We start from the raw sequence: 25,566 nt of genomic DNA, 5'->3' as shown, positions 1-25,566 counted from the left end.
GATTGCAAGTTCGTTAGTACGTTTTTTGGGGGGTTTATGTCCAGGAAATTCCCGACATTTTGTATTCTTATGGCTGATGAATGAACGCTGGAATAACTTGCATACAACTATCAAATATATACTGTATAGCCAAAGGTCATATAAATTAGACTATTTTTGACATTTTCAAGCTTTTAAATGATTTTATACTGTACATTTCACTAATGTATATTTCACATATATTTAAAAAAAAATTTCTGTAGGTTTAGCTCTTTTTTTCTTTAGTGATTCCTGTTTTTATGGCACTTTAACGTCTGTTACTGACTGATGTAAAGATGCAGAAACTGACATATGTCAATTTTTGTTTCCCTTTAATTTTAAACAAAAACTGCCATTGAAAACACCTGAACTTAAAACTACATTAAAGGAAGTAATACTGTAAATGATTATTGGGTTTTCATAAGAACTTCATTCATATAAGATAGGTTTTTCACTTACTTCATTACACTTTGTGGATAATGAGGATGGCTTCTATTTGCACTTCAGAATGGAAGGGGGACAGGTTCATAACACTGGTTTTAGACCGAGACATTTCATGTAGCAAGGAATGGATCAGAAAAGGACGATTTTACCAAGAAGGTTAGGGGATTAGGAATGGTACTGATTTTTTTTTATTGTGCCTCTCAAAGATAGCTTTGTTTATCAGTATTCATTACTATAAAAAAAAGGTTAATGCTTACAAGGTCTGACTACAGTCTTACCCTACTACTATGGGTTTCACAGACAGTGCAAGTGCGATTTTTTGCAATTATTCTGTAACGAACACTCGTATCAGTACGAGATTTTGCTAGAGTGTATTACACCCAGTGAGGAAATTTATAGGAGTATCGTGAATCATTAATTGTTAATTATAAAGACACTTGCTCCTATACCAAAGGGCAAAGTCGCAATCAGCCAGTCACAAAAACGAACAACCATATACAAAAGCTCCACCTCCACCCCCTCCTTCCCTCTCCTTTCTTCCCTCACCTGCCCTCCCCCCCCTTCAAGCTCTCTCTTTCTCTCTCTTTTTTTCTCTCTCGGAAGGTAGCTTAAGTTTCAACTTATTTTGTATGATTTTTTTAATATCAAGCAAGCTATCTATCTATCTGTCTATCTAATTATAATTTATATTGTTGTAGCTATGTAACGATTCAATCGGCTGTTACCTATCAGATGACTGATTTCTTTATGCATTGATTTGCTCCTCTCTCTCTCTCTCTCTCTCTCTCTATGATAGTGGTTATGTAAATAATTATAGATTGAGATCTATCTGAAGGGTTTTGGAATAGTTGAGTGATAGACACTATGACTGATAGGAAAATGACTGTTGTACCTGCGTTTGCTTACCTTCTTCGCAAACCTCATTTCTACTCAGGGTATTAGCCATCTACTGGTATTACGAGGGTGAGCTTGAAGTAGTGATGGCCACCTCAGAACATAACTGTCCGTATGGTTGCAGAAATGAGTTTGTCACCCAACTCTTCAACTTTTTTAATAAAGAGAAAGCTGACAATTGCCTTCAGATTCGTTTGAATAGGTAACTTGTTACAGTTACTCTATGAATTACAAATAAATATTGACCCTTTCCACAGGATATTCATCAGAGTTAAAACCTTGATTATACTGATGCACGTATTTTCAAGTCATGGATGTTCAAATTTTATTTTATATGATACATATCTATATAAATCCTTTTCTTCATATAGGCCTTACCACCGTGTTGCAGCAGCCTTGAGGATGAAAGTGGGGACGGTGCATTCGATTGTGTGTTGCAGGACTAGGCCACGGCCCGTCACACCACCAACACCTCCAGCACAGCCTATCTTTGACAGTTTCTCTGTAGGAGCCATACGTCGGCACATCCATACAAAGTTTGTTGCCAAGCAGGCTTTTACTCTCGCATCCCTGGCACAGAACCTGATGAAAGAAAGTATCATCCCTGAAAGTGCCTCAAAGATTTCGCTATGGCGCTTACTCCACAAAATGGGAATCGAGTATAAGACCACTCAGCGCAAGATGTATGTCAGGAAGGAGTCGACTGACATCATGTGCCAAAGGATACGTTCCTGCGGACCTTCAAAGACACAGGAAGACGGCAGGGGAGGTAGTGTACCTGGATGAAACGTGGTTCACAACCAGAATGAGTCATAACATGGAATGGGTGGATACCACACAGCCAAATACCAGTGCCAATTACAGCCGTCAGGTGCCACCAGGAGAGGGGGAACGTTTCGTGGTAGTCGCAGGTGGTACAGCCGATGGCTTCATTGAGGGCTCCTTCCTCTGCTTCCCTGCTAAAAATACCAGCGGCGACTACCACGGGGAAATGAATGGCGAAATGTTCCTACGGTGGCTAACAACTCAGCTCCTGCCACTCCTAGAGGAGCCTTCGGTATTAGTGATGGACAATGCTCCATACCATAGTATAATGACTGAAGAGAGTCGTTGTCCCACCACTGCTACCAGGAAATGTGACCTCATTGAATGGTTACAGCGCAGAAATATATCCTTCCCGCAGCATGCTACAAGACCTGAACTCCTCTACATATGCCGTCAAAATAGGCCAGAGCCTGAGTACAAGGTAGATAACACCATTCGGGAATGGGGTCACGAAATCGTCCGCCTGCCGCCCGCACATCCCGAACTCAATGCAATCGAGCAGGTGTGGGGACACATGAAACGATACGTGCGCTCCTCACACCAGCGTTTCACCCGAGCAGACCTACAGGCCAGATTGGAGGAAGCAAGACTCTCTGTCACTGGCGATGTATGGGCAGGGGCAGTACGTCGATCACGAGCTTTTGAGGACAGTTATCGTTCAACAGATAACATGCATGACAGTATTGATCCTGTCATTATTAGTCTTGACAGTGACACTGACGATGAAGTTGAGTTGCTCTCAGAAAGCGATGAAGACTAAAAAATATATATATATATATATAAAATAAAAAATAAAAATAAAAATAAAAAAATAAAAAAAACCTTCAAAGAAAATTAAATATGAAGGATTATATCCTACCTACATTCGAGTCCCGTTACCGATTGATGCAAACATTCAATCAAATTCAATTAAGTCCTTACAAAGCGTTATAAGTTTTCATGGGAGGGAAAGGGTTGCGTTGGGGGCGAATATATGTGATATTAGGTGAAATAAAAATTTTGTTTCTCATTTCCTATGAATACCTATCATCTACGCTCATACCCAATACCGAAATAAGCAATGATATAATGGTGTACAATTGCATATTGTTCAAAGACATTATATCATGATTTATATATATATATATATATATATATATATATATATATATATATATATATATATATATATATATATATATCTTCTTCTTCTTTTAACGTGCTTTTATTCCCATTTTTGTATGGGGTAAGCACGATGCCTTCTTTTTGAAGGACTTTTTGATTTGGCTTTGGGGTAGACCTGTGGTCTCGATCGGCTGCCCTATATATATATATATATATATATATATATATATATATATATATATATATATATATATATATATATATATATATATATATATATATATATATATATATATATATATATATATGATATATATATATATATGATATGATCATGAAGCTACAAATATCGCTTAATATCAATCCACGCTACCTCGGGAATATCCCGATGGGAAATTATCACCGAAGGGGAATTTATGTGATAAAATGGATGGAATCCAGTCGACGCACTAGGCAGTGCCCGTCCATTTATCACTTATAAATTCCCCTTCGGTGATAATTCCCCATCGGGGATATTCCCGAGGTAGCGTGGATTTGATATTAAGCGATATTTGTAGCTTCATGATCGTACATAAATCACGGTGTGATAAAAAAAAAATGTCATATACTGTATATATTGCTATTTAGCAAACACTTTAAATTTAAGAAGCATTGGGGCAAAAGGAAAAAATGGTTAAGCCTCTGTACCACTCCCCACATTTGTAGAAACAGACAGAAAGGCAGAGAGAGAGAGAGAGCAAATCAGTGTATAAACAGATCAGTTAACTGGAGGGTAACAACCAGTGAATCGTTACATTTATACAACAATGTCAATTATTATTAGATAGCTATACAAAATTCGTAAAAAATATGTTTAAATCAAAGCAACTTTCAGAGAGAAAGAGAGAAGGAAGGACGTAGGGCAGGTGAGGGAAGAAAGGAGAGGGGAGGAAGAAGAAGGGGGATGGTAGGTAGGCGCAGCTTTTCTAAGCTGGTGTTCGTTTTCTTGCCTGGCTAATGAGTTTTCACTCTTAGTATAGGTACAAAAGTCTTTATTATTTACAATAAATGATTCATGATACTCCTATAAATTTCCTCACTGGGTGTAATACACTATAGCAAAATCTCGTACTGATACGAGTGTTTGTTACAGAATAATTGCAAAAAATCGCATTTGCACTGTCTGTGAAACCCATAGTAGGTATATGGTGTTGCGGGATACCCCACCTGTGTACAAATGCCCATTAGACTCAACAGATTTCATTGCTGCTGCTTGAGACAGATCCTTGAGACACAGTAGTATTGCATAACAAATGTGAGGTCCTCAATACGGCTAATTCTGACTACCTACATATTAAACCCCTATAAGTAACAAAAGACTGTTACATAAAGTTTTAAAAGAATGGATAACAATTGAATACCAAAAATATCGCATGAAGAAACCCAAAATGGTAAAAGTTGGAATACCTCTTTTGTGCTACATCAACACTCTGAAGGGTAAACTTGTGCATAACTATGCAGAACAAATGACTGTGATGAAAGGACACAGATTACAGTATGGAAACACACTGTTGAGGTATCTTTATGAAGCTGTGCAAGTGGTCGGATAAGGAATGTCTGAGTGCAATAAACTGCGTGCATATCTTCAGTATTAAGGCTTCATAAAGCCAATAAATCATTTTAGAAAGATAATAAAACCTTCCAATCATTACAAATTGCATGATGATGAACTTATTCAACAAAAGTGAGTACAGTACAAGATGTTATCTAAACTACTGACATGTTAAAGTATCTAATTAACTATTCTCATAAACTAAAAATATTCCAATACACCTTACTGAACTTCAATATGTCAAAACTATCCGATAGGCCTCTCAGAATGATTGACTGATTTTTGTCTACTAAAACTGGCATCACAACATCTAGGTTACTGATGTACATTGTAACAGATTTAAACAGGAAAATGACAATAATAAGTTTACAAGGAGTTTCATAAAAGAAATGTCTATAAAAAATAATATATATATACATTATAATATATATATATATATATATATATATATATATATTTATATATTATATATATATATATATATATAAATTTATATTATATATATATATATATATATATATAATATAAATTTATATATATATATAATATATATATATATATATATATATATATATATATATATATTATATATATATATATATATACATATAATTTCATGATCTTACCTTGCAAAATGTATATATTTCCATGATTTTGATATATTTACTGTTCTAGTTATGTGTTCTGTGTAACAATAATAATTGTTAAAGTATTGTATGTAGTGCAATGTCAGATCTCAAAGAGTTAATGATTTAGATAACTTAACAGCATGATTTAGAATTAATAATATGCTTTTAATAATATGCAGTTGGAGAAAGAGAGATTCGAGTTAGACCGAATGTGTTTTGGTTCAGTTGTCATTGCAAAAGATAAAGTGTTGACAAGATGGGATAGCAGTCGAGTCGTGTAAGATTTTGTCTCATACGAGAAAAAGACTAATGATTTCACAATGTTTCATATACTGTTCTGAAAACGAACTTTGGTTCTTCATCTTGTTTTAAAAACATGCCATTTATGATTAGCCAGATGCCGTCTGTTTTGATCGTGTTAAGATTTCGTTAAAAGCTTTCTCCCATATGATTTTATGGTAAAAACATGAACCTTTCTGAGAAATACACACAAGTGTTGCACTGAAGCACATGGCAACTGCATTGTGTTTAAAACTGCATTACTCTGATCAAGTATTGTTCTAACGCATTAGTTTCCGCCCCAAAACATTTTGCTCTGGAAGTGACGTCATCTTCCTCTTCTAGAATTTTCTCTTGTATCTAGTTCCCAAAATGCTTTAATAAAGATGCCATCTGATTGTTTCATTTCCTGCTTGAATCCTGAAGTTTGCTCATTCTGATTTCAAAGACCTTTCATGTGGTTCTCTCTCTCTCTCTCTCTCTCTCTCTCTCCAAAACAGAGAAGTTATTAATGTAAAATATTTGTGTGGTCATTGATATAAGTCTTAGCTTTTGAGATCTGAATGTAGGAAAAGTGTATGTTTGTAACAGCACCTATCAAAAGTGTGTTTTGTGAATCTAGAGCAGCTGTATTTCGGGTGATTTTGCAAAAGTTTTCACAAGCTTGTGTAAGGTAAAGTGAATTTTACTTATTATTACCATGGCATAATAAGGATTAAGGAATTTTTGGCTTAATGAAATTGTTTTTGATAAATCTTTTGTGTATTTTTGTGTTCTTGTGTTTGCATCTCTTAATTTTTCACATTTTATTATAGTGGTGATTTAATATTTATTTACATAATTTAGGTATTTTTTTTAATAATTCTAACATTGCATATTTGATTTAATTTTCATTTACTAAGATTTTCTTTTCAAATCTTGAGTAATTCTTAATTGTTTAAATTTTCCTTAATTTAATTTCTTGATAAATTAAAGTTTTTGTTATTTGGTTTTGTTTAATAATTTAACTCAAGAATTAATTAAAATTGCGTTGTTTTCAAGTAAAAGTACATTTTTTTAGGTTGTGAATTCTAATTATAAATTTTGAATTGAATTTAAAATTAAATTTTTGTATTTAAATTTTTTTAAAAACAGTGTTTCATTTATTGACCACCAGTAAATAGGATTAATTGTGTGCATAAGGCAAAGTGACAAACATGTATTGTTCCTTTAGTCTTGCTGAAGTGAATTAAGACCAGGGAAACAGTTAAAGTTGTTTGATGGAGTGATGCCCTTTTGCTCTAGTATATTTCTTGTTTAACTGTTGACACCTCACACTTGTTTTGATAAACTTAGTTTGATTTTTCACGTGTTTAATAAGCTTTTTAAGGGATCACTGCTACCTTTAGAGTACTCAGTCGTAATTCTAATGTTATGAGAGTTCAGGTATCTGGCTGAAGTGAGGTAAAATTTTGAATTCTGTGATTGGTTGTGTAATAACCAGGTATTTGGAACACTTCCTGACAATATATATACAGTAATATAAAATCATACGTATTTGTTCAAATACTGTATACTATGCATAAATACACATACTGCATATGTTTATGATCTAAATTTTGTTGAGGAAGCCGGCCTTCCTAACAAAGTTGTCCTGAACACTCGCTCAAGGTAAGATCCTCTTTTGGTTTTTATTGTTACTGTATTATATTTGATTGTTTTTATATTGTATCATTGTTATATTTATTATTTTATTCTTTTACGTAAATTGTTACTGCTTTTACTATTAATGAGTTTAAGAATACGATCTACTAATAATTCAAGAATAACTGATATATATTTTATCAATGGAATATATACAAAACTTCAGTGCATACAATATTCCAGATCCACTACTCTAAAAATACAGCACAGAACCCATTTCAAAACTGTCAACCATTTCTATGGATCATTTTAAAATTTCAAAATGCAATAACCAGACTACTAATTTATATACACCACAGTATTTTAATGAAATCTAAGAATTTGTGACAACTACATGAGTTTGGTCATCTGGTTAAACTACAGCAAATGATAAAAGTTTCAACTTAGAAAACCCTTAAATAAAAAAAAAAACAACTATTGTACTATTAATATATTTATTGCTATACTGCATTAATAAGAACATTACACTGAAAAAGTCTTATAGTACACCATAACAAACAAAGCATAACTGCATTACTCCATTATATTAAGATAAAAAATTACAACAAAAAAACTGTAAAACAAAAAAACCATTAATGCAGTCTTTAAAACAAAATAAAACACACTATAAAACACACAACATGACAACAAGCCTTCAAAATAAAATTTAATAGGGGCTGAAATAATTCCCATGAAGCCTGTGATTAATTAAAAAGGAAATGAAAGTTTGGAACTTGCATAAAGCAAAAAATGTTAAAATTTACTATTCCGACAATACTCTTTTTTATAAACCTTTTCCTGATTTCTATACAAAAGTTTAGTAGAGGAAAAGGATTATAGCTTCAAGAAACTTCTGATATTTAGTATGGTAAATATAAATTCGCATAAAAAATTTATTTGGATACTTACCTACCGTTAAAGTTAGCTTTTATCTCCGTGCCGATAGGAAAGTCGGCGTCCAAAAAAATAATCAAATGGCTGCTCGGATGACTGTCTAGTACACCTGTTTTCCACCAGGTGTGTTTCGAATGTTTTAACTCTTGTCAGAATTCTCCTTGACAGCCCACATAGTTGTGGGAAGGCTGGGTGGGGTCTACGCAGTAGGGAAGTATCCAAATAATAAATTTTATTATGAACATTTATATTATTTGGGATGAATCTTACTTATTGTTAAAGTTAGCTGATTCCCACATTGAGAAGAGGTAGATACAGCAGCTAGACAAAATCTGCTTAGCCAGTCGAGCTAGAGGTTTCTTGCATGACCCCCAAAACATTCTTACCTGATCTGGAATCCTTCCAGGATCTTACTGCTGCCAGAAGTTGGATTTCATTCAAGGAGCAAGGATATGAGACTCCTAATGCACCCCCACTATTTTGGTCTGTTCTATCAAAAAAATTCAAACCATGCAGCAAAGAGCAGCCTTGCGGAGAAAACCACTTCAATTCAGCCAGAATGAAATAGAAGTGGCGTGAGGGGACACCTGTGCCTGGATCGAAAAGCCCTATAAAATGACAGTCACTAAAATAAATACCTTTATGGTTTAAAGGTACACTCCTATAGAATATATATGTACACCATGCTCTCCAAAATATTAAAACCCAGAATTTAAAACAAAGACTAAAAGATTGCTCTTTCTTCAGTTCAGTTAAAGATTCTACCCGCTACTAGTAGTGGACTAAGGGCTTTACTGTTTTCAAACAGGTAGTGAACGGCAAATCAAATTGTACTTCTACTGCACTGCATTAAACCCATCCTCAAGCGTCAAATTGACATCAAACTAAATGAAGTAGCAACAGCTCTTACATTACAAATACCGTATAAACCGGCGTATAAAGCAACCTTTTAGCCTTAAAAAATCTCCCCCAAAATAGGGGGTCGTCTTACCGAATATAAAAAGCCGAGATTTTTAATGATAGGCAAACCCCTTAAGTGTCGATAGTTGGGTCAATAGTTAACTACCATCACAACTATCAACAAAATCGTAATAACTGTAAAACCCGTAGATAATTCAAGTGAATCACTAGCAACACAACTATCGATACTGTAAACAAAACAACTGCGATTATAATAATTACTGTAGGTAATTACCATATACAGTAATTACTATAATTAGACGTTACGATGAGCGAGCTCTCACTGTGTTACTAGCTTTATCCAGAGTATCATTATTATAAGGTAAAAATATTACACAATTTTATTATTGATACTTACTATAAGTGTCACTTTTACATTGATAGATAATTTGAAGTTACCAAAACGCTAAATCGGGTAGTCTAACTTTCTTGTTTACGAAAAATAACCATGTTCGTAGTTCCCAGTCGTGCTTGACTTACGATCCTTGTTGTTTAATAAAGGCCAGTATTTCCTTGGTAGTATTTTACAATCAAACTAAAGGGTGTTGTGATGTCGATAGTTCCCCAGTTATCCTTAATATCGGGGTACTTTATAATTTCAAAGGAATTCATTCATGCGGATCTACTTCCAGTGGGTATTACTCCACTAATAGTGAAATCACAGACGTTGAGCATTTGTAGTGAGGTTTATCTATATTTTTCCTAAGGAAATACAAAATTATTTTTTCGTAATGGTGAGCTTTGCCAAACATTTTAAAATGTTGAGGATACCGATTTCACACATTTTTGGTACGACAGTTCCAATGATTAATTTTATTTACGTACAAACTAACTTACATCAACTGATAGTGTTATTTAATATGTAAAGACGTCTTTTTTACCCATTAATCACGATCATGTATCGTATCTATCAACGCAGCAAGAATCTCATGTATATATTTGTATGTAGAATTTCCTGGCCTTTTCGCCAATATATATTTTATCACTGTATGTACATTATGTCTCTTGTTATTGTTATTTGATTGACTGTTAACAAACATAAATTGCTCTCATTCAGCGTGCAGGTCACGGAGACCTGGGGTCGGGCACCACGTTTCCGTCCGCATGCTGCTATGTGGACCTTATGCCCAAGTAATAAATCAATCAGTACCCAGTTCTGTCTTCTTTGACCTCACAAATATAATAAATTGGGGGTCGTCTTACAAGGCGAACATACCTCTAAACCTACATTTTTACATGAAAAATGGGGGGGCCATCTTATACACCAAGTCGCCTTATGTGCTGGCATATTCGTTATTTACCTTCTATAAAGGTAAAAGGTATGGAGCTAGTTCTTATGCACTAGCCTAATCAAATACATCACAGAGAACCTCGTGTTCTTTGACAAAGACATTTCTGGGTTTCTAAAATGACATTTTTATGATAAAATAAAGTTTTATATATACTTACCCAGTAATTACTTAGCTAACAATATCTTGCCTCGGCGGCTTCAAAATTTAAAAAATTCGAGGGTAATGCTTCACAGATTTAGTGCAGGTGACTGGTCCTGCCCACTAACGAGAATACCAAGAACTGCTACCAGACAACCTCATTCTATTTATGCTGCATGTCCATCAGAGGGGAAGAGGGAGGGCTCCATCCGTAATTACTGGGTAAGTATATATAAAATTTTATTTGATCATAAAAATGTCATTTTTATATAAGTAACTTACCCAGTCATTGCTTAGCTGATTCCACATAGACAGGAGGTGAGATACATGGACATATTCTACTACAAAACATTGTCATGTAATGAATTTGAAATAGAAAGAGTTGCTAGCATTGAGTACAATGCTTGTAGTTCTTTATCAGTTAACAGAGCCTGCAGTAGAGAACTGCCTTTGGTTGTTGCTCAACTTAACCTGTAGTGGCATGGCGGTAAAGCCAAGGGTTGTCTCTACTTAAGTGGGAGCTTTGTAGCAAAGGAGTACTCCGATGACTACCAAAGGATCAGTGGAAGTTATGCGGCTAAGGAGTTATTCGATAGCTAGCAAAGCTCTAAAAGATGCCTTTGCCCTGGGTGCAGTGCCAACGTAAAACACAACCAGAAATGCTGTCACCTACACTGAAATAACACCACAACCCATCCACTAAGAATTGTGGCTGCTCCAGGTACTTTGTACCTCCTGGCTCCTAAAAACTCTATACCTCACTAGGTGAAAAGACAGTAGGAGAAAATCCTATGCTTCCTTCCACGGTCTCATGCCAGTTACTGATAATCGCAAGGTACTGCCAAAAATTTAACACTGTTTCCTGTAGGACGTTTGAAGAATGGACGTAAGGGACAAGTAGAGCCTGAAAGTTAGAGGAAAAAACTTTTCTGACATCTTTAACTTTCAGTTAAAAAGAAGGGAAATGCTCCCCTAAATCTGAGAGTATCTCAGAAAATAAAGTCCACCGTATAAAGAACCAGACGTTCTAAACAGAGGACGAGACGAGATCTAGCCATAACACCTTAGGTTATGGATGGCCTTTGAACTACCAATTCTTTTCAGGTAATACTTTAACATCTCAGCTGGACAGACAGATCTCTATTCATCCTCAGATTTGGTAAACACTGCTGGGTGCTCAGAGAACAAGCTGGCGCCAGGCTGTGGTTGGAGCCAGAAGTTTTAGTCAGAGGACGACATGAGCTCTTGCCATCACATTATAGAAAAGAATGGCCTCGAACTTTCACTTCCTTCCAGGTAATACCGGAACGTTCCAACTGTACAAGACGCTCTCAATTCTTCCTCAAAGTTAGTGAGTGCTTCTGGGCACTCAGAGAATGGTTGGCACCAGGTCTGCTGGTCACCATCTAACTACTAACGTTTGGGAGCTGGAGGGCGTTCCTAGGAGCTTTTGTTAGAGCTGGAGCCCAGCCGTAACTGGCGCTGGGCAAGAAGGAAGCCAGGTGAGGAAAAAAACTCATACTAATGGGTGCTCCTGGGTACCATCCCTAGCTGTCAAGACTGCCTTCTCTACTATTAAATTCTTGAGAGAGAGAGAGAGAGAGAGAGAGAGAGAGAGAGAGAGAGAGAGAGAGAGAGAGAGAGAGATCCAGGTCATGCAAGGGTCCTCGTTTTCAATAAAAATTCTCAGGGTAAATGAGCATACCTCGTTATTGAGTCAGACTTAGCTCGATCAACTTTCCAATCTCTCAAATGTCTTTTGTAGCACCTCTGAAAATAAGCCCTTCCTTTTTTATATACACCCGGACAGCCCAAAGCCTGTCCACGTAAGAGGGTACCACCCTTGATGGTGTCTCTTGAGGTGAGATTGTTCAAGAAGATACAAAAGGTGTACAGATTCTGGGATAGTCCATCATTCCATTGCAGCAAATCGGGAGCCATAACTGCAATTCAGAACAGGGCTGCGAGGGACGTAGTAACGTTCTGATGAGTCTGAAAAAATCCAACCCTTCCTTGACCATATCAAACAGTGGAAAAGCATAGAAATCCCAGCTGGAGCAATCTCGTAAAACGGTGTTAGAAGGTTCCCTTACGGTGGCAAACAGTCAAGGTCAGCCTGCCCGACAGGAAGCACCCAACTCGACAGATCCGGGGAATCGAGGTCCACTCGGGAGTAAGAGTGTGTTTCTGACGGTTCAGTTTCTCCGCCAGAAATTCCAGAAGCTAGAAAAAATTTGATCAAATATTCACAGTAAAAAAAATCTCTTCACTTGGGGGTGGGTGTTAAAGTAAAAACGTAAGAACTGTAGTGATGTCTAAAGGAATACCTCAGACTAGGCTCTAGTTTAACCAGACACTGAGCTATCAACGGCTCTCAAAGGGCTGGCCCGAAGGATTAAAATGAAATGGAGTACCAGGTCTAGGCCAAAGACCAAGCACTAGGACTAAATAATGAATGAAAAATGAAATTTTAAAATAATGTTAACCTGACCTAACTAATTGCTTCGAAATCTACCTGCTTCCTATACTAACGAACTTAAGCAGAAAGTCCTTTGAAAATCCCGACTTCCTCACATCTATTCTCAAGATCACACTTTATACCACTGCAGCCAGGGTAAACAGTGCGTACAGTATCTCCTAAAAAAAATCCAGCTAACACAGTACTGTAATCATTCCGACAGAACCTGACATTCTTAGCCTTGATTCTAGTGGAGGCATCCTAGGAAAAATAAATGTACAGTACCATGGTAGCATCAAACAGCCATGAAATACCAACAAGCACCTATAACAATGGCGGCAAGGAGAAATCTGGCAAGAGCTAAAACATTCAAACACACCTGATGGAGAACAGGGGTACCAGACAGTCATCCGGGCAGCCATTCGATCTTTTGTGTGAATGCTGACTCACCTATCGGCGCAGAGATACATATAAGCTAACTTTAACAGTAGGTAAGAGTCATCCCAAATATTATTATTTAACATTACCTAAACAATTTTTTACACTCAGCTTCACGAAATTATTAAACACAATACTGTATTAAATATCCTCATTCCATGGTATGAAAAACACTATACTGCAACTACTTAATACCATGTATTTTACAAATTCCTACCAGCAAAATTCTTGCTCTTTTATATAACAATACTAAATTTCATGTGCTGATACAATTCTACAATAGAAAAACTACATCATACGTGTCATTATGAACAGAACAAAATTTACCTAAAACTTCAAAACTAAGATTACAATATATCATGCACGTTAGAAAACAAAAACTAAATTAATATTTACATATTTAACATAATTAAAACTTTCCCAACACTTTTTACCTTTCTAAGTAAATCTAATTAAAGAAATGTTTCAATTACAAATATTTATGATCCATGCAGAAAATAGCATAAAATATTACTCACACAGGCTTCGTTTTATCAACAACATGACCATGTTTGATGAACAAACTAGAGGAAAGTAAATTCACAGAAGAATTCATCAGAGCCATCATAACAGTGATAGAAGCCATCACAGCGTTGGTGACTCTTGATCCACCAACCATCCCAGCATTTCCACATGTTTCCTAAAAAAAAAAAAAAAAAAAAAAAAGGTGTTAATGTTTCTGAAAATTAAGGTAATACATAAAATGCATTTTTAATAAGGATATAAGCACAGCATTAATAATATTTGTCTCCCAACTTGCATAATATAATGTAATCAACTTTTCCTAACGACAACAAAAAGAAATAACAAATGTATTGTACTCACATCCATAAGTTTCATTTACATAATTCCAATTACACATCAGTGACTATTGATGTGTAATTCCAATTACACATCAATGACTATTCAAGATAGTAGGTGTTCCTTCAATTGCAATGATCCATAACTGTATCAATTTACAAAATGAATGGGATGTTGTTGCAGTGTGCCCCCCACAGCATACTGTTGACACCATTAAGATTCTTTGCAGCATTCTTTCAGCTACCAACAGCACTGCTTTTAGCCATTCACTATTCATCTACCCACCTTTCGTAACTTTACCTTAACTCTAATATTCAGACACCTGTAAATATGAAAGTGGTGCGTCCACAAGGCAGTGTTTCAAGTACTGTACTATCATCTTACTCTTACTTCTGCAATAATCATTGACAATACCGATCACCTATCAAATGGCACAAAATATTTTTATAAAATTAATTTTCTGGATAATTACTTACTGTTAAAGTTAGTTTACATCTTCACACCATCAGGATGGATTTAGATTTAGCCAGCCTATGAGCATTCAAAATAAACAAAGCAAAATGATTGGCTTACCAAGATGGACTCTGTAATCATGTTTCCCACCAGGTGGCATTAGAATGTGTACATTTTTGTCAAAATTCTTCAAGACCACCCACTTAGATACTTATCTACTTACAGTATGTAAATATCCAAAAAATTAATTTTATCATAGTTTTCATTATTTGGGATGAATCTAACCTACTATTAAAAGTTGGCTGACTACTACACCGAATGAGGATGGTGGGTTTAGTGCAGCTAGAGAAACATCTGCTCAGCCAAGCAAATTAAAGGTTTCTTAAAAGGAAAAAAGCTTCTACACATTCTTGCTTGTTGTGTGATCCTTTTGGGTAAGTACTGTCACAAGACATGGATCCACAGCAGGGTGTAAGGTCCTTGTAGCGAGACTTGTCAGAGGGAAAAGGAACTATCTTGTAGAGCACTGGTGACTCCTGTGCAACTTCCCCATCTATTTTAGATTAAAGAGACAAATGTATGGCTCAGCATCAAACATAGAATTTACAGCCTTAGATCCTGCACATATGAAGGGGCTCAGCAAAGTAGCCTTCAAGTCCTCCTAAAATACAATATAAAGTCAAAAGTCCTGAAATAACTCTCTCTTTCAATATAACTGGTAACCGTATGACGTTCAGTACAAATACAATCAAGGGACTATCCAACCGCCCAGAAACTCAGTCAGACATCACTATGACCTACGATTCACCACCAATCTCTATTAGAACCAACTGAATTTTTAAAGCAGTAAATGTAAACATAACACTTCCTCTGGTGCTGTAACTTTCCTGTCCTTGAATTGTCAAGTCTGAATCTGTATACACTACTTTTATAAAAAAAAAAATTATACATTATATATACAAATGCTCAATTTAGTATTTATTTATTAAATATTTATCTCTATATTATACAGCTTTTACTTCCATGCCACGGGGAGGTCGGCAGATTGCCAAAGAAAAACAAGAACACTCGGTTTTCTATGAATATCCATTTTTTGTCTATCTACTTCCCCCATCTCCACCAGGGGACCAATAGGTACAAACAATCGTAGCAAGTCTGTCTACTACTGTCCACTTGGAATGTGGGGAAGCAGGGAGGGAAAACTGTATAGTGGAGAGGTAAGTAAACAATAAATACTAAATTAGGTATTTATATTTTTCAAATGAACCTTACTGTTCCAATATATAATTAATTCCCACATCTGAAGAAGGTGGGGGCAAAGTGGAAATCAGCCAACCTTTTAAAGGCTACTTATTAAAAAAATACTATATACAAAAATGATATTTTCATAATAAAATTATGTTCCATATATACTGGTACTTACCAAGTAGTTACATAGCTATAGTTTCTAACTAGCATGGCAGTCTTTATTTAATCAAAATCGTGGTAGCACTTCGATAGTTTAGTGTAGGTGACAAGCCAGCACTGTCAACGACTTAGCAGAAAACCTCATTCTGTTTGTACCCTTATGTCCATGAGAGGGGAGGAGGGTGGGCTCTGATTCTGTAATTACTTGCTAAGTATATATGAAACTTAATTTTATTATAAAAATATCATTTTCATATAAGTAACTTGCCAAGTAATTACATAGTTGAATCCCACATTGAATTGGGGTGGGATACATGGACATATTCTATTCCAAAACATTACAGCATGGTAATGACTTTGAATAGAAAAATTACTAGCATTGAAACAATGCTTGTCGTTTCCTTACGTGCTAAGAGAGCTAGTGGCAGGTGACTACTGCCTCTGGTTGGTGCTCATCTTAACCTGTAGTGGGGTGGTGGTTGAGCTGTGAGTTGCCTCTACTTAAGTGGGAGCTTTGCAGCAGACCATGCCAGCCACTGATAATGGCCCCATGGTACGGCAATTTTCAACCACTGTTGCAACTTCTTTCAAATAGTGAGACATGGTACGGCAATTTTCAACCACTGTTGCAACTTCTTTCAAATAGTGAGACACGAAGATCAGTTTGCACTTCCAGTAGGCCAACTGCAACGTGGGAGTGAAGGACATATGTCCCTGAAAGCTAATAAGGTAGAGACTGCCTTGATGTCAAGAGCTTTCACTTTAAAAGTAGGCAAAATGTCCTCCTGAATCTGAGAGTGTGCCTCAGAAATTAAGTCTTTGACGAAGAAGGACAATGCGTTCTTAGTCAGAGGGCGAGACGGGCTCTTGACAGAGCCCCAGAAATTACTGCGTTCTTAGTCAGAGGGCGAGACGGGTTCTTGCCGGAGCACCAGAGGTTACTGGATGGTCCTCTGATCATCTTGGTCCTGCCCAGGAAATGCCTTAAGGCCCTAGCAGAACAAAGAACTCTCTCTTCTTCCTCAGAGCCAAGGTATCCGTTAAGGTCTTAATGGAGAAAGAACGGGGCCAGGGCTTGGAAGAGTCCTTGTTCTTGGCTAAAAACCAAGGGTAACGTAGCAAACTGCATCTCCTTGTGAAAACAAAAAACCTACCTTTTATCGATGGCTTGGAACTCGCTAATATGTTAGCAGTAGCCAAGAAAACGAGGAAGAGATTCTTTTGAGTAAGTTTCTCCCACAAGAGGAACAAAGGGGTTCAGCCACTTTGACACTACATCCAGGTTCCAGGAGACCGGATCTTCCTTTCTTTGCTTAGATGTATCAAAGGACTTGACGCGGTCGTTAGGATCTGGGATTGACACAAGATTCAGAACCCCTGTGTTTAAACACTTAGCCAAACACAGCTCGATACCCCTAAATGGTGGAGGACGAGAGATTCCTAGATCTCCTCGGGTAAGGAAGGAAATCTGCAATGTGGGCAACAGGCGTCTCAGAAGAAGAGATGTTGAGTCTGAGAAACCAGCTTTAGAAAATTGCCCACGTAGCCTAGAAGATGTGGCTAGGAAATTGACACCTGCATCTTGCAATAGCCTCTGCAGCACGTCTAGAAAATCCTTACGCTCTGACAAGCTTCCGGGCAGTCTGAAGCCTGTCAGGGTAAGAGCGGACAACCCTTTGGTATCTCTTCAAGTGAGTAGAGACAGTTTTTAGGGGAACTAGTCTCAGAAAGTCCACCCACAACCGTAGCAGGTCCTGGAACCATTCTTTCATGGGCCAGAGAGTCACTGTAACATTGTGATGAGCCCAAGACTTGAAGGGCAGAAAGGTGTAGTGGTCCAAGAGGGACCAATCTCGCAGTATGGCATCTACAGGCAGTCCCTGGTATTCGGTTGGGGTTCCGTAAGTGTATATATAATTACATATATGCACTTAAACATTCATATTTATACATATGTATATATGTATATGTACATATATATACACGCCAAAAGCAAGTCAGCATGACATGCTCCTTTTTCTAAAAGCTTCCTTACCCATCTCTTTTTCTTTCTCTTATTCCTCCTTGAGTGCATTAAAATTGGCAAGTAAAATACAGAGGCTACTGCGCCAGCAGGCATCCTGACGACAACTGAGGTCTGGACAGGAAACATTGTTTGCAAACTGTTTACAAATAGTTTCCAAGAAACTGTTTTCAAACAGTTTGCAAACTTTGTTTCCAAGTGTGGACAGGCCTTTAGATGCATTGCAGTGACAATAAAGACTTGTCAAGAATTTAATCACTTATTCTCCCTCTTTAGTAAAAGAAAAGATGAGACTCAATCCCAAACAACTGCAATGTGTACTGGTAAAAAAGGAGAATATTGCTTATGTCCCAAATGTGTCATATTGGTCACACCACACAGTCAAAATCTGTAAAACCTATTCCACATTTAATTATTTATTTGCTTGAACTTGCATCCTTACAACACACCTTGTATATTATTTTGATAAGATTTACTTAATCTTCCATGCTTTTCATATTAATTCCACTACCGTTGAGTTTCATCTATTAATAAAACTTCAGAGCTTTGTGCTTTGCCTTAAAAATATGACTGTGAGAACACGGTATACTTTCCTTTAAACAAAACATTCATGATATAACCTCATGAATACCCTTGTTTTTAATCTGAAAGTGCCACCATACAATCATACATTAACTTTTTGCAAAACTATAGCAAAATCAATTTTATCTCATGGACGCCTAAACTTTAACTTTCCTTGTCACATACCTGGGCAATTTTCTTCATCAGAAGAGTCAAAACACTGAGGTATCCCATCACAACGAAGATTCTCATCAACACAGTACAAGTCATGACACTGCCACTTTCCTGGTCCACATTCTATCAATAAAAGTGAATTAGCCATACATGCACCTTTTACTATACTCAAAATATTAACATTAAGCATGCACTTATGAATACCATGAGATACAAATAGGGTGTACTTCTGGATACAATTCTTCTTTATGGTAGCCTGTTATTCAGTTTGGTCAAAAGTTTAAATATGTACTGTAGTACTTGTATTGTGACTGTGAAATTGATAAAAAATAAAAAATATTACTCCACTGAAGTACATTCCCATTATTATTAATGGTAAATACTGTGTCTTCATTGTACTTGATCACCTGAAATTAAAAAGCATTTACAAGACACATAAAGGTTCACTGTTTTTGCAGAAAGTTGATAAATAGCAAACATTAAGAACCAGCATCACTGCACTAAAACAAATCTCTATTTCAGAAGCAACATAACTTGGAAGCACAAACAAACAAACCTGTTCTACATTTGATTTCATCAGAATAATCTTCACAGTCGATTGCACCATCACATAAAAGATCTTCATCAATACATTGTCCACCATCACACTGCCACTGACCTACTTCACAGGCTGCAACATAAAAAAAAAGATCATTGCTAATAAAGTTTTTAATACTTTACACTGGCCTCAAATCTGCTAACTACTATACGTACACAAGTTTTGCCCAAAGGCTTCTTATATTGTACACAGAGAATTTTTACTTCTTTTCTGGGCCACATCCCCATTAAAAGGGGGTATCCCACATGGTCCCCTTCTTTGCACTGATAATTGAACGGGAAGAATAAGATACTACTCTTAATACTTTGTTTTGTCGTCTTATTTGGCCTTCAGACGGCAAACCTTAGTCTGTGTAAAATCCAGCTGGCCCTCTTCTCTTGCTGGCAGCCCTGTGAGAGTTGAAGAATTGCAGGGTGGTTTGGTTACCCTAGTCAATAATAATAATGATTGTTTGCAGAGAGTTTAAACAACGTACTTACATCTTGATATGATCAGGTTTTGGTTTGAAGCAGCAGTCAGGTCCAAAGGAAATTGTTGCTTAATATGTGTTCCTAGTTTGTGGATAGTTCTAAACATACCTAAATTTTAATATGACCAGGTTTGGTGTAAATCAGTAGATATTGTTGCTTAATTTGTCAGCCAAAACCTGATTATTATACAGTAATCAGGTTTTGGCTGACAAATTAAGCAACAATATCTACTGGATCTGGCTACTGATTTGCACCAAACCTGATCATATTAAAATTTAGGTATGTTTAGAACTATCCACAAACTAAGAACACATATTAAGCAACAATTTCCTTTGGACCTGACTGCTGCTTCAAACCAAAACCTGATCATATCAAGATGTAAGTACGTTGTTTAAACTCTCTGCAAACAATCATTATTATTATTGACTAGGGTAACCAAACCACCCTGCAATTCTTCAACTCTCACAGGGCTGCCAGCAAGAGAAGAGGACCAGCTGGATTTTACACAGACTAAGGTTTGCCGTCTGAAGGCCAAATAAGACGACAAAACAATGGGGTACCCCACAGATGACTTCTTAAGCACTTTAGTTTCTCACGATAAACTAATCACCTAGGCAAATGCTGTATCCATTCTCCCATTTATCAGCCAAGTGCCTGAATCAACCACTGATGATCTCTATGCTTTAGTCAACTTTTTACAATTTTGGATAATTTTAGTCATAAAATTTCTTCCAAAGCAATTTTTTCTTGCAATGTAGCATCATTGATTACTGTATGTTTTCCACAGTTTTTCCAGAACAGTTTAGTTTTTCTTAGTTTCCTGATGCTATGCCTACATTTCGAATTGCCGCCTAGTGCAGAGTTTCTACACTAGCACCAACTCTCTTCCTTTGCATTACATTACCTATTCCTTTTGTTTTATGGAGCTTACATATCCATGCCAACTTTAGTTTGGCTACAGAGAAAACACTGTATAGATTAGGTGTCCTTTCTGTGGCAGTTTGTGGCTAGAGATCATGTGGAAAACAAACTTTGGAGAACCCTTATTACAGATTTACGATCTCTTATCCATAATTCTAAAATCCGAAAAGCTCTAAAAAGCCAAAAAAATTTTCTGTAGGAAGTATCCATTTGGAAAAGTAAAACAGTACAGTTATTATTAATATAATGATGATCTTACTACAACTTGTTTTGCTTATTTTATACAGTTACAGTATACTGCATGTCTTATTATCCTGTTAAAGAATATAAACAATGTTGTCATGCACCATTTACACTGGTAACCGGTAAGGTTCATATTGTAAAGATCTCAGTTGACTGAGCACTACTGACAGCCTCACTGCCATCAGTTGCAAGATGGAACATCATTTGGAGATACATTTTTCTTGTACATTAACAAAGTTGGGTTTAAAAAATGCAAATTATGTTACTTATAAAAACAATAAAATTTAAAAGTATTAAATGTGATATTTTGCCAGTTTCAGATGTCCAAAACATTTTGCAGCCTGCTCTTTTCGTATTCATTTTATTCAGCCTAGTTATAACCTGCAGCTTAAATCTGGTGGTATTCTTTCATAAGTCTTTCTCCACTATGTGAAGGAAGAATAAAAATGTATTTTATCTTTACTTATGGAAGTGACCATGAGAATTAGCAAGTATTAACAAGTTAACTTTAACATAACTCTTATTAAATGTGCAATAATTATGGTAAAGGATGTAAGCAAACAGCTTTTTCTCAATTCAGTTGTTTATATCAGCACTTGTTACTGTTTACTCTAGTGTTTTGATATACTATACTACGTGGTTTTTATAATTAGAAGAAACAGTAATGAATTATTAGACATGCCACAAATTTGGTAAGCCTGGTTGAATGTACGACGATTTGCACTTCGCCTACTGGATTTTAGCTGGTAGGGCTGCTACTAAGTCAAAAAGCTAACATATATTGTATAAAATGCATTATCAATTGAATCTGCGAAAACTACGTCAGGACATGAAGCCTAGTCTAGTAGCCTATAATTTATCAATGCAACACTAGCACAAAAAAAAACTTGCACAATACTCAATTTTTATGATGAAATAATGTTTAGGAAACAAAATTTTGAGGATTATGTATAAGTTTTACAAAGAATTTTTGTTGGAAATAAAATATGCGAGTGTATTTATGGAGCAAATTTCAGTTCCAAAATATATAAAAATCTGAAAACCAAAATACAGCTGGCCCTAAAGGTTTCAGATTAGGATTGTAATCTAAAGGTGTATTGTAAAACTGTATCTTCTATGTTGTGACCACTGTCCTAGAGCATGTAATGAACCTTAAGTCTGTTGAGTGGGAGGTAACTGGTTTTGTTACCATTTACCTGAACGTTCTGAGCTTTCTCTCATCCACAAAGTCCAACAAGAAATCTTTTTCTCCCTATCCCCATGTCCAGGAAGGATAATTGTGGCCCAAGTACAGTTTCACCCATACAGAACACCTGAAAAATGATGAGCGCCATCAAGAGTGAAGGGTAACTCCATGGAGATTCCAAAGGTGCAACACCTAACTGAGCTTTAAGAAATGAGCAGAGTAGCTGAGGTTATTCTGAGGGGCACAGCAAAGAACTAAGTACTCCAGTTAAGCCATCTGACATAATCTAATGTAGAAATTGAAATGCATAACCAAAATACTCTGATGGCTATGCAGTTCCCGCTCATTTCCTAGCCATCGTATAGGGTAATTCCCAATTTGCCTCAAACTGCTTCATTTCTTGCCCATTATACAAGATGGCCATCATTTAACAAGGCTGCTAAATAGAATTTTAGTTATGGATATTTACTCATCAGTCAAGACAATCATGGCCTTTTGAAAGTTTAGGGAACCTGGGTTGATAGATAAGAAAGCACAGGTAATGGTTCAAATGAAAGTTGTGATAGTATAGCTGAGCTCTATGGATACAGACATCTGGGCAAACCTAGATAACCAGCTCATTTAGGTCATCATCAAACCAGTATAGGAATGAAAGATTTTATCAAGATACTAATATAAAACTTAGATTTTTAATGGACACAGTTTTCACCTGTCCAGTTCATAAGGCTGGACCCAAAATGTAACTCCACAAATGCAAAACCCTTCGGAACAGCAGGACTGGATGATGTAGGACATATCATTTGATATCTCCCGAACTTTAAATGTAGGCAATGGGAACAACTGAAAACTTCTTGCGAGTTGTTCAAGCCCAACGTATCCTTTTCTCTTTCTCACACCATGGTGAGGATGGTTGAATGCTACAAAACAGTGTTCCTGGTACCTAACCTTAACCAATCAAGCACCTGTAGCTCAAGCAGAACTTTGCTCCCACAGGAAACTGGCAAAGAAAGTGTTTTTAAAATAAAGTTTTTATGCATAAAATTTTAATTAGCCTTCTTCCATATAAAACAGGCACAGTCACACCACTTGAAAAGTTTAAAGAAAGGTTCCATTGCACATGAATAGGCCTGCAGTCCACCATCCATCTGCAACATTTCTCTTTCTTCTATACCAACCCCATCTGGAAGGGTAGAGGTCATTAATGATTAATATTAATGGGTTTATATAACCACTAGTTTAGTTTAAAAGCACTGTTACACAAAAACCTATTGACCATAATTGGCATGAATCCCAATCTATGATAGAGGACAAAGCAAGAAAGCTTCTAAAGAGAATAAAACTTCAGGTACAAACTTTCACTCTTATAAATGGTGGACAGTGGAGCTAATTAAACCTCAGAAATTTATGCAGCTTTCATAGGTAACTGATGTAATGGAAGACATATCACCAAATACTACTCAGAATAAGCACCCGAGGCATAGAGGCCGAAAAGAGACATTTTGAAAAAGAATGGTTATGGCAACTCGAGAAGAAGGAAGGACAGAAGCAAGAACGACACAGACAGATAGTGCTGGAGGCATGACTTGAGACACACCACTCAGCCAAAAACTTCACAGCCAACTGAAATCCCTCATGAATGACAACAATTGAGAAGACAGATTTGGTCGGAAGATGTATGGAGCCCAATGAGGCACTCTGAAGGGGTGAGGGCAAACACTAAAACAGCCCTGAAGAGGATGGTCTCCAACAGTAGCCCAAAGAACAAAGTGAGGACAAGAAGGCCATCAGCAAGAAGCAACTTGAAAGCTTATGTCTGTCTTTCGAACTACATGAATCAAAACGAGTACAAGCATCAAAAGTTCTATCATTGTTAGGAGTGGTTTCCTCCAGAGGAAGCCTAACAAGGGGGTAAAACCCAGACCCAGTGAAAGAGAAGAGTAAGAACCAACAAAAATTCCTCAGAAAAAAAATCAGTTACTAAAATCATAAAGGGTGGCAAGAACCCCATGTATCCTTACCAACCATGAATACTGTACTAGCATGAGTATCTATTTGGCAAAGGGAGAGGACCTGCCATCCCTGCAACAGTCATTACTATGACCAAGGAGACCCATCCTCCCTATGGTAATGCTCAATAATCAGGACTTGGGAGGATGTAGTGACTGCAGAAGGTTGTAAAACAAATAAAAAGGACACATGGAGACCAACACCAATACAGTTAAAGGAAAAAAAAAAGTGGAGTGATGAAAATCATCTTAGCCTCAGGAACACCTGGAACTTCCAAGTCCATCTGCACCACCTGAATATGAAGAGTGTGATCATACCAAGTCTGTCCTTTGACTGAGGCCTAGCTGGGAAGAACAGAGAAGTGGGAAACTGACTGACAGAAACATACAAACAGGAATAGCTAAGAACCCTCACTCCATGGGACATCTCAGGCCTAAAAAACAACAGGAAAATGCAGGGTGAATAAAGGCATGACTGATAATGTCATACTACATACATTGCAAACTGAATAACTTGATCACTGCCAAGCAAAGAACCTAATCTAAACCTAAAAGACCACATAAGAATCCAAATACAATAACATAGCAACAGCTTACATAGGCAAGGGAATCTGAAGAAACTGGCTACAGGTCAAAACCCAGGAAGTCAGCTCCCTAGATCAGACAACCCAACACACCAAAGACCATGCCCAGGCACAAGACAAAACAGCAAGGTCAGAATGACCAAGGAAGCAGCAATGTACCAGATTCCATAGTGGGAACAAGAAAAACAAAACCCTTCCCAAGCAGACATGGACAAGTGTCAGTGCAAACCCCAAAAGGATCCTGAGATTCTGAGAAATCGTCACTTTGCTCAAGAAATGACGGATCAAGCAAAAGGGAGGGAAGGCGCAGACTTCCAGATTGTCCCATGGATACTGCAGGGCATCCTCTGCCATGGTAAAGGAATCTGGAACCATCGAACAACAGACCTTTAGCTTCCTGGTGAATCTTGTTGTGAACAGGTCTATCGCTGGTCTCCCACACAAATGGAAGAGCCTGTCCACTGTCTCCTGGTG

At 36.8% G+C, this 25,566-nt stretch overlaps 1 protein-coding gene and 1 pseudogene across 1 annotated transcript in view; one reads left to right on the top strand and one right to left on the bottom strand.

Moving 5' to 3' along the window:
• The window catches only part of LOC136853488 (sortilin-related receptor-like), a 159,341-nt gene that overhangs the window by 27,556 nt on the left and 106,219 nt on the right, over positions 1-25,566 (bottom strand). Inside the window, exons 14-16 of the mRNA XM_067129110.1 lie at positions 19,641-19,754; positions 19,097-19,207; positions 14,145-14,305 (exon numbers count right to left, since the gene is read on the bottom strand). Of these exons, the coding sequence (XP_066985211.1) occupies positions 14,190-14,305; positions 19,097-19,207; positions 19,641-19,754 (341 nt within the window). The 3' untranslated portion in view covers positions 14,145-14,189. The remainder of the gene's footprint in view (positions 1-14,144; positions 14,306-19,096; positions 19,208-19,640; positions 19,755-25,566) is intronic.
• Positions 1,679-3,196, top strand: LOC136828353 (uncharacterized; annotated as a pseudogene).

The sequence above is a fragment of the Macrobrachium rosenbergii genome, chromosome 3 (genome assembly GCF_040412425.1).
Source record: "Macrobrachium rosenbergii isolate ZJJX-2024 chromosome 3, ASM4041242v1, whole genome shotgun sequence".
Classification (NCBI taxonomy): domain Eukaryota; kingdom Metazoa; phylum Arthropoda; class Malacostraca; order Decapoda; family Palaemonidae; genus Macrobrachium; species Macrobrachium rosenbergii.
This window is presented reverse-complemented; position numbering and strand designations above follow the sequence as displayed.